This window comes from Pelodiscus sinensis, chromosome 2, assembly GCF_052426305.1.
Source record: "Pelodiscus sinensis isolate ZL-2025 chromosome 2, ASM5242630v1, whole genome shotgun sequence".
NCBI classification, from domain to species: Eukaryota; Metazoa; Chordata; order Testudines; family Trionychidae; genus Pelodiscus; species Pelodiscus sinensis.
The window spans coordinates 51,218,455-51,229,000 of NC_143053.1; the positions used below are offsets into that span (position 1 = coordinate 51,218,455).

The 10,546-nt window shown below is 46.9% G+C and overlaps 1 protein-coding gene across 1 annotated transcript in view; it reads left to right on the forward strand.

Moving 5' to 3' along the window:
- Positions 1 to 7,385, forward strand: part of LOC142827013 (uncharacterized) — a 48,807-nt gene extending 41,422 nt beyond the window's left edge. The window contains exon 2 of the mRNA XM_075920472.2: positions 503 to 7,385. Coding sequence (XP_075776587.2) covers positions 503 to 1,805 — 1,303 coding nt within the window. The 3' untranslated portion in view covers positions 1,806 to 7,385. The remainder of the gene's footprint in view (positions 1 to 502) is intronic.
- Positions 7,386 to 10,546: the final 3,161 nt, after the last annotated feature.

Sequence of the window (10,546 nt, forward strand, 5' to 3'; positions counted from 1 at the left end):
GTGTTATACTGCTGTCCTAAAGGGTTCAGAGGCAGCAGTTTATAAAGCCCATTATATATTGCTTAGCTGATGTGCAAAAGTTTTCAACCATGGTACAAAATGGCAATTTTTTTCTTTATAATTCATTTTAAAACTACCAACTGCAACAGACTACATTTCATATACACATTTCTGATTTTCTGCAGGGCTTCCTGTTGTATGGGAGATACAACATACATGTGTGAACCCCTTATGCTTAACAATCTGGCCCATTTTACCAGCTTGAACACGCTAGTTATCCTTCTCCAGATCTGAAGAAATTGGTCTAATAAAAGATAAATCACCTACCTAGTCTCTTGCTAGATACCATAATTTTAATCTAATACAGCCAAAAAATCATGAAACACCAAATGTAAACTTTCTTAAAGAGCTCAATTTTCTTTAATTATAACCTGAAAAAATATGTATTAATATTCTAAGGATATACTAACTATAGCCACAGAAATGTCATTCTTTTCAACAGACAACAAGCAACACACAATCTTAGCCGTGCTGAACACCATGCCATCCAGAGTCTCAAAAACAACCTGGACATTATTATCAAACCAGCTGACAAAGGGGGTGCTGTGGTCATTATGAATAAGGCCGACTATAACCAGGAGGCAACCAGACAACTCTCGAACACCACATTTTACAAACTTCTCTCCTCTGATCCCACCTCGGAATACCAAAAGAAACTACACTGTCTCCTTAAAAGCCTCCCCACAGCTACTCGGGAACAAATCCACACAGAAACACCTTCTGACCCCCGACCAGGATTGTTCTATCTGCTTCCCAAGATCCACAAACCTGGACACCCCGGACGTCCCATCATCTCTGGTATTGGCACGCTCACTACTGGTCTATCCAGCTATGTAGACTCTCTTCTCAAACCCTTTGCAACCAACACCCCCAGCTATCTCCGAGACACTACTGACTTCCTAAGGAAACTACAAAACATCGATAACCTCCCCAGTAACACCATCCTTGCCACCATAGATGTAGAAGCTCTATACACCAACATCCCACATGAAGACGGATTACATGCAATTAGAAACACTATCCCAGAGGACAACACTGCCAACCTGATAGCAGACCTATGTAACTTTGTTCTCACCCACAATTATTTCCAGTTTGAGAACAACTTATACCTCCGAATCAGCGGCACAGCCATGGGTACACGCATGGCCCCACAATATGCTAACATCTTTATGGCTGACCTAGAACAACGTTTCCTCAACTCCCGTCCCTTCTCACCCCTTCTCTACTTACGCTACATCGATGACATTTTTATGATCTGGACGCATGGCCAAGGAACACTAGAGATATTCCACAGAGATTTTAACAACCTACACCCCACCATCAACCTCAGCCTGGACCATTCTACACAAGAGGTCCACTTCCTGGACACCACATTACAAATCAACAATGGAAAATTAGACACCACTCTCTACAGAAAACCCACCGACTCATACAGTTACCTACATGCTTCCAGCTCCCATCCAGAACACACCATACGATCTATCGTCTATAGCCAAGCCCTTCGATACAACCGCATCTGCTCTAATCCCACTGACAGAGACCAGAAGCTTCAGGATCTCTACCAAGCATTTATAAATCTCAACTACCCACCCGGAGAAATAAAAAAGCAAATTGAAAGAGCCAGAAGAATACCTAGAAACCATCTACTTCAAGACAGACCCAAGAAAACCAACAATAGAACACCACTTGTCATCACCTACAACCCCCAACTTAAACCTGTCCAACACATTATCAATAAACTATAGCCTATACTGGAACAGGCTACCATACTCCAAGAGGCTCTGGGAGACAGACCCATAGTCTCCTATAGACAACCACCTAACCTCAAGATGATTCTTACCAACAACCACAGGACATACCATACTAATACCAACCCTGGTACCTTCTCTTGCAACAAACCCCGTTGCCAGCTTTGTCCACATATGCATTCTGCTGATACCATTATTGGACCTAACCAAGTGAGTTATAAGATCAAGAACGCATATTCCTGCGCATCCAGAAATATAATTTATGCTATCATGTGCCGAAAGTGTCCGTCTGCGATGTACATTGTGTCAGTCCCCGTAATACACGAGGTTCGAAGGGATGCCGGAAAGGATGAGACCACAACTGGGGGTTTTAAAAAGCACAAACTGATTTTATTTTGATGACGCCAGACAATCATCAGAACAAATTTTAAACAGATTGCCAGACAACACAAAACAATTCCCTGAGGCTTTTCTAAATCACAATAATTCCCAATAACTGCCCAGGGGTTAGGAACAGTTGAATTAACACTGGTATTGTCCATAGGGCTGATTATTTACACAACTTTATACCAGGAAACAGTAAAAACCCTAAACCACAACTATTTATAAACTAACTTAGTAACTTTTTAACCACTGTCACTTGACAAGCAATAAGGACAACTAAGAAATCAATTAGGATAGGGATGATGGCGGGGGTGGGGGGGATTATACCAGTTCTGAAGACAGCAGGAACACAAGTACCGGTCGCATGCTCATAAACTGTCTTCACTCGGGTCGACCAACTCGGAGTACACTCAGTAAGACTCGAGAGCGGGGGGTGCAAGGCGTCTGAGTGATCAGGCCAGGCGTTCACTCGATGCGAATCCCCAGTGAGAGAGGGGCTGCCTGCCTGTTTTATTGCCTGTGAACTTATCACCCCATAGGTTGTTTTTTGCTGCAGTGGGTGGAGTAGCAGGCCTGAGCACAAGTCAGCCCATTGGCTGATCTTTCACTGCAATGGGTGGAGCGAGCAGGGGAAGATTATTAATTTACATGCCCTTATATGGAAAACACTCCACCTCACAGACAGAGCCCCCTATACCAGCCTTAGAGGTATTACAGGCTATGGCTCCCTGCGACGGGCAGCCATTTCTGATGTTCTGTCTCGGACATGCCCCCGTGGCTGTCCGGAGCAAGCGGTAAGGGGGTTGCCTAAGGTGAGAGCGCACGTAAGGGTAATTAGCAAGAAGCCAATTGAGTAAATTGAGGTTCTGGTGAGCTGCTGTCTTCAGAAAGGGGGGAAAAGGAAGAATAAGTAACAGTAACAGGGAATGCGGAAACAACTTTGTGGATAAGAGCTTTTGCAACAGCAGTGCCCACTAAAAAGGCTAGTAACACAAGAGCACATACAATCAACCACTGCTTAATGGTGGATGCCCAAGTACGCAGTCCCCAAGAGGAAAGTTTTGTTTGCCACCAGTCCCATTCTTCCCGCTGTTCGCGAATCCAAACTGCAAGTGAGGTCAGCTGTTGGGTGACGGCTGAAACGTTGTTCCACCCGGGCTTGAAACACAACCAGTATTGGTCCTTAAACCTGGGGTCAAGGTCCTCGAGTGCCATACAAAAGTCCTTCTGCAATATAACCTGTATCATTACACGATTCTGTTCGGCATGATGAGCTAGTACAGTGAGAGCCAAATCGACTTGTCGAAACCTTCAGCGGTCAAATTAGTGAGGGCTTCGAGATTGTGGGACATTTGGTCAATCTGACATAAAATAAGGGCATAAGAAAGAGGGTTAAATTGAACATATCCCCAAACTAAAGATTCAGTGGCAGACTTAAATTTTTTCCATCTTGATGGTTCTTGTCGGCTCCGGAAGTCAAACAGCCGGTGGGGGGCTCGAATGGGTTGGTACCTGAAAAACAAAAAGGGGACAAACAACGCCCTCAAGGCGGGCTAATTAAGATAGAAGAGAAGGCCAATTGTGATGGACTAACGTAGGTTGCTTCAACGCTATTTAATCCCTGTACAAAGACTATCTTTCCAGTGGGGGTGTGGGGCATATCGGGGGGGATGATGGATACCTGTGCCCCCGTGTCTAACAAAAAGGGGATAATTGTCTCGTTTTTGATAGTCAGGTTTTGATAGGGTCGAGGGTCATTTAAATCGGGCCGAGTGACCGTTAGGCACTCGGCCTCTCCCCGTTTTTTGGCTGCGGGAGAATAGGGCGATCTTCCCACCCCAGTTTCACAGCCAAGTCTTTCTGTTGATCACTATTCATTTTCCTAATAGCTTCCTTGGTGAGTCCCTTACCCAATAAAAATCCAAAAATCTTACGCTCGATGAACGAACGCTTGGGGTATTTGGGTTTGGGTGCCATTTTAGACCCTTTCACCAGAGTAGAGGGGGTTGCAAGTAGGGCGGCCTTTAGTGTTGCCCACTTCACCCTCTCTACAGCGTCGTATAGTCGGCCAATAGGTTGTCCTGTGTATCCCCTTAGCCACAGAAGAGCCCCTGTGTCTAGATTAGGGCTGTTGTCCACGGCTAGGGTAACAGCCGCATCTTCTATGGGAATCTGAGTGGGATCATCAACAAAACGAAATGGGTTTTGTGCTACCGTCTGAACGTTAGTTAAGTTGAGGGGGTGTGCGGTGGGATCCCAGAGCAGAATAGAACTCCCAGTGATCGCATACATAAGGGTAGTGGAGTTATTCACACAATCAGGTGGCATCTGTACTGCGTGAAATCCCCCTTGTATTTGGAGGTGCGCGGCAGCTGCGGCCGTTACAGGCCAATGATTATTCGCTGCCAATACTCCCCCCATAAGGCCCCGCGACTAACTCCTGGTACGGGTAAACGTTAAGGCTTCCTCCCGGTCAACCCAGTCGCTCCCCTGTTCCAAGGCTAATCGTCCCACCCAGATTATAGGAGGCTCATCCGGACGTTGTGCAGTATCCGTGATGAACTCCTTCATTTCCGCCTTGGTTCGGAGGCGGGTCTCAGTTACCTGAGAGGTATTCCCCTGACCATCCATTTTTAATCGGGTTACGGTCACAGGAAGGGCCTCCGGTACAATCAGGTCGGGAGCTGTGGGTATGGTTGAACTCAGGGTAGTCAAGCCAGGGTAAATGTTTGGTGGGTCATGAGAGCCTTGGTATGGGGGAGGAAGTTGTGTCTCTAAAGGAGGCGTCTTTGGCGCCTGAGGGGAAGACTCCGGTTCTCCCTCCGACTGCGAGTGTGCCACCTCACGGGAGCAATTTGTAACGGCCCCATGGTAGACGGTAACTTTATCAAGGGCCGCTGCTAGGGTATTGCAGATGGCAGCCAGAACATCCTCTGATTTATAAGAATCAGGGCGTAGTTTTTTAACCTTTTTTATCCCATCTAACCTTTGGACCAATCCTATTAACAGGTGGTGTGTAGGTGATCCATGTGGGGCTCTTGGCTCGGGGGCCAAGATGGAGGGGGCTACCCCACAGAGTTTAATTACCCTGTTCACCTCTTTCCAGAGGCTAAGAGGGTTTGAATTAGGGGCTGTCTCACCCACATGAGTGAGACGCGGTTGAAGGCTATTATCGGCCGGGGTGGCCCTGAAGGTGGGGTGGCAAGTTAGCAAGCAGCCCACATCGCTCAACCCCAAAGGAATGGTGTAGGTCCTACAATCATGGCCGTGTCCTATGTCACAGACCCAGTCAAAGGTGTTAGGAGCCCCTTCACGCTGTCGAGTACAGAGCAGGTGGTATTGCAAATGATTAAACTGATCCTCCTCAGAACCTGGGGTCTCAGTTTTAGGCCAGGGGCAACTGTCAGAGTTGTCATGGTCTCCGGGGTTTCGGCATCCTGTTCGTGATGCCATGTCAGTCCCCGTAATACACGAGGTTCGAAGGGATGCCAGAAAGGATGAGACCACAACTGGGGGTTTTAAAAAGCACAAACTGATTTTATTTTGATGACGCCAGACAATCATCAGAACAAAAATTAAACAGATTGCCAGACAACACAAAACAATTCCCTAAGGCTTTTCTAAATCACAATAATTCCCAATAACTGCCCAGGGGTTAGGAACAGTTGAATTAACACTGGTATTGTCCATAGGGCTGATTATTTACACAATTTTATACCAGGAAACAGTAAAAACCCTAAACCACAACTATTTATAAACTAACTTAGTAACTTTTTAACCACTGTCACTTGACAAGCAATAAGGACAACTAAGAAATCAATTAGGATAGGGATGATGGCGGGGGGGAGGGGGGGATTATACCAGTTCTGAAGACAGCAGGAACACAAGTACCGGTCGCATGCTCATAAACTGTCTCCACTCGGGTCGACCAACTCGGAGTACACTCAGTAAGACTCGAGAGCGGGGGGTGCAAGGCGTCTGGGTGATCAGGCCAGGCGTTCACTCGATGCGAATCCCCAGTGAGAGAGGGGCTGCCTGCCTGTTTTATTTCCTGTGACCTTATCACCCCATAGGTTGTTTTTTGCTGCAGTGGGTGGAGTAGCAGGCCTGAGCACAAGTCAGCCCATTGGCTGATCTTTCACTGCAATGGGTGGAGCGAGCAGGGGAAGATTATTAATTTACATGCCCTTATATGGAAAACACTCCACCTCACAGACAGAGCCCCCTATACCAGCCTTAGAGGTATTACAGGCTATGGCTCCCTGCGACGGGCAGCCATTTCTGATGTTCTGTTTTGGACACATTGGACAAACGTCTCAGACACTTCGCCAAAGGATTAATGCCCACAAAACAGATATCAGACAAGATCACAAAGAAAAAACTATTTCTTGCCATTTCAGCCGGAAAGGACACTGTCTCAATGACTTCACCACCTGCGTTCTTCTACAAAGACCTTTTACATCTGCACTTGAAAGGGAATCCTCTGAACTGTCATTCATGTTAAAATTCGACACTCTCCGGGGGGGCGGATTGAACAAAGACCCCAACTATCTTACCCATTACCAGGATAGCTTCCCCAGTTATCACCTCTAATACCATTAGCTCACAGACATCTAAGTTTCCCCACCTCTAATATCATTAACTCACAGACACTTACTTTCCTTCCTTCCCCCCCCCCACCGCATCCCCCTTCTGTTCTGAAATGTGATTTGTCCTTTTCATATGTGTTCATTTTTTTTAATTGTATCCTTTGGTATATATGGCTGTGACTATTTTCTTCCACTATTTGATCTGAGGAAGTAGGTCTGGCCCACGAAAGCTCATCATCTTATAAACCACCTTGTTAGTCTTTAAAGTGCTACATAGCCCTGCATTTTGCTTCAGCTACACCAGACTAACACGGCTACATTTCTATTACTATTTTACAACAGACTGTGTGCTTTAAATCTAGGACAAATATACAGTATTAACACATTCAAACCAGAAGTGAAAGAAAGATTATGCACCCAGGTACGCAGCTCTAACAAGAGCTGACTGAACTGTAGCAAAAGCCAGCAGGGAGCTATTTAAAGAGCTGTCAGGACCTGGGTTGCAATAGGACAGTACCTGTAAGAAATTTTAAGTTACTTTCACTGCTGATTCAAACTAAAAAGTGTGATCTCCATTTTGAGAGCCAAAACAGAACTCTGTATCTATGGCCATTTCTCCATAGTTCCTTGGATCATGCTTCCTTTCTAGGTCTCTCACCAGACCTTGTTGCTCAATATTATGGCTATGGATATGGCATAGGAACTAACATGGATAAGATAGGTGTCTTTCTTTTGCATCAGAGAGGTATTTAATTATTAAACTGGTTACAGCAAGAATACACCAAACAAAAACTTTGAAGCCAACTGGCTGCCCAATGACCAGAGATGCATCATTTTTTTTTCTGTCAGATCTAATGTTTCTAGACAAAAAGGAGTCAAGCTTCTCTCAAATGGTCAAATAAATTATTTCAGAGAGCAGGAAAGAGGATGGATAATTTTAGAGTGCACACTTTTTTTGCTTCTTTGCACAAGCATACACATATACTGTATCTGGTTTATATGTGGGTAACAGCATATAGCTGAAATCATTGGGATAGTCAGAGATATATTTTGAGTGTGTTATTTAAGACAAAATACAGGACTATGTAGCACTTTAAAGACTTTAAAAGCTTTAAAGTGCTACATAGTCCTGTATTTTGCTTCAACTACACCAGACTAACACGGCTACATTTCTATTACTTATTTAAGACAGCGATTCTGTTTTCCTCAAGGAAAAATAGGAAACATACTGTAAAAAAGCTATGGTCCTCTAAACCCCAGGACCATTGTTTTTCTGTTTCAATTTTATGTCATGATCTAGTTCTGCGTGCTATTTGAAGTTTACATTCTACACAGTTAGTGTATGTCTACACTACAGTGTTATTTCGAAATATCTTATTTTGAAATAGTTAATTTCAAAATAAGTTATTTCGAAATAACACGTCTACACATAAAATGCATTTCGAAATAACGTTTTGCTATTTTGAAATAGCACGTCCACACTGATTGGACGCTGAATCACATTTAAGGCCAGCTGAAACCAGTTCCAGCAGGGCATCAGGTCAGTAGTCGCTTTGTGGGGCTGCTGTCTGAGGCTATTTGAGTCTTGTGCTTATAGGGACCCCCCTGGACAGCTGGTTCTCAGGTTTTCCTGCTTGCTTGCCTACCTCGCTAAGGGACAGCAAAGCATTTTTTTTTCCTCTGATTGTTTTGGTTGCCCTTACTCGGGACACCACAGCACTCGGCACCATGGAGCCAGAGCTGCCTCTGGGCACTCTGGTGCTCATTTTGGATGTCTTGATGCAAGCCTGGCAGCAAGTGCTGGAGACTGCCTGGCAGCTTCTGCAGCAGCCCAACCCCCAGGTCCTCTTTTGGACCCCCCTGGGGGCCATGGAGGAGCAGCGGCCAGACGCCAGCGTGCCCTGCCACATCTGGCGTCTGGACACCAGCAGCGACTGGTGGGACCACATTGTCCTGGAGCGCTGGCGAGATCAACAGTGGACCCAGAACTTCAGGATGAAGAAGGACACTTTCCTTGAGCTGTGAGTGGCTTACCGCTGCTCTGCGGTGATAGGACACACACATGAGGCCCGCCATTCTCCTCCACAAGCATGTGGCCATCGCCCTCTGGAAGCTCTTCATGCCGGATAGCTACCGATCCGTGGGGAACCAGTTCGGCATGGGGAGATCCACCATCGGAGCAGTGCTCATGAAGGTATGGCAGTTTCCAGCTACTGTGGCAGGGTGTGTGCGTGCGAGGAGGGGATGGGCTGCCCCAGGGAAAAGAGGGGGAGGGGGTGCAAGTCTCCTCCATGGGAGGGTTTGTCCTGTCCCAGCCACACTACAGACTGCCTGCAGTGGCCAGGATTGCAGGGAGGGGGGTTGCTCCTGGGGACGGGGCACAGGGCAGAGCACTCTCAGCCACCCTGGCACCCCAGTGACTATTGGTGGTTTTGTGTGTCCCTCTGCAAGTGGTCAAGGCCATCAACAGAGTGCTGCTCCATAGAGTCATCCGCCACACTGATGTGAATGCGGACATGGAGGAGTATGGCGCCCTGGGCATCCCCAACTGCGGGGGGGGGGCTATCGACGGGACGCACATCCCAATCTGTGTCCCAGAACACCAGGCCTCCCAGTACATCAACTGGAAGGAATACTTCTCGGTCATCCTGCAGGCTGTCTGACCACTAGGGCCAGTTCATGGACATTAACATGGGCTGGTACCGCAAAGCACACGACACGCGGGTTTACCATAGCTCCTCCATGTGCCAGAGGCTGCACGCCGGGACCTTCTTCCCTGACCGCCACATCAGGGTCAGGGACATGGACGTGCCTGTGTGCCTGGTGGGGGATGCGGCCTACCCACTATAACCCTGGCTCATGAAGCCCTACATGGGACACCTCAACCCCTCCCGGCAAGCCTTTAATGCCAGGCTCAGCAGGGCCCGCATTGCGGTGGAGGGAATGTTTTGCCAGCTGAAGGCCTGATTTAGATGCCTCCTTGCCCACCTCAACCTTCCCGAAAGGAATATTCTGCACGTGGTGGCAGCGTGCTGTGTGCTGCACAGTTTGTTTGAGCAGAACGGAGTGGCTTTCCTGCCATGCTGGATGGCAGAGGCTGAACACTTGGCTGCCCTGTATGCACATCCCCATACGGTACCAGCCAGGAGGCCCATCAGGGGGCTACCGGTATACGGGAGGCCCTGTGGGAGAGCTTCCAGACAGAGAAGGAGTGAAGTCTCCCTTGCGTGCCCCACTGGGGCCTTGTGCCTTATTCCACCCTGAGTCTACCCCTTTAAGGGCTCCGGGGTTGAACGGGGAGCAGAGGAGTTTCCCTGGTTCGGCCCAGAGTGGCCACCAGGGCACCCTGGGAAGGGCTAAAGGCCCCCTATTTTGATTTGGCTATTTTGAATTTGGTGTTATTCCTCGTAGAATGAGGTTTTCCAAATTCGAAATAAGCACTCCACTATTTCGAATTTATTTTGAAATAGCGGTTTGCCTGTGTAGACGCTATTAAAGTTAATTCGAAATAATGGCTGTTATTTTGAATTATCTTTGACGTATAGACATACCCTTAATGAAATAGCCTACAAACACATTAACTACTCATATAGAAATCATTGATACAACAATCATGTTCATCTACAAATAGGTAACAAAGAACTATTTCTTGTTCTGCCATATCTCCATGAAAGTCTATGGAGGAGAATGGTGGGAGAGATGAGTCTCCCTGTCTGCTCTGAAGGTTAACAAAGCTGGGCTCTGATGAACTGTGGACAGAGTATG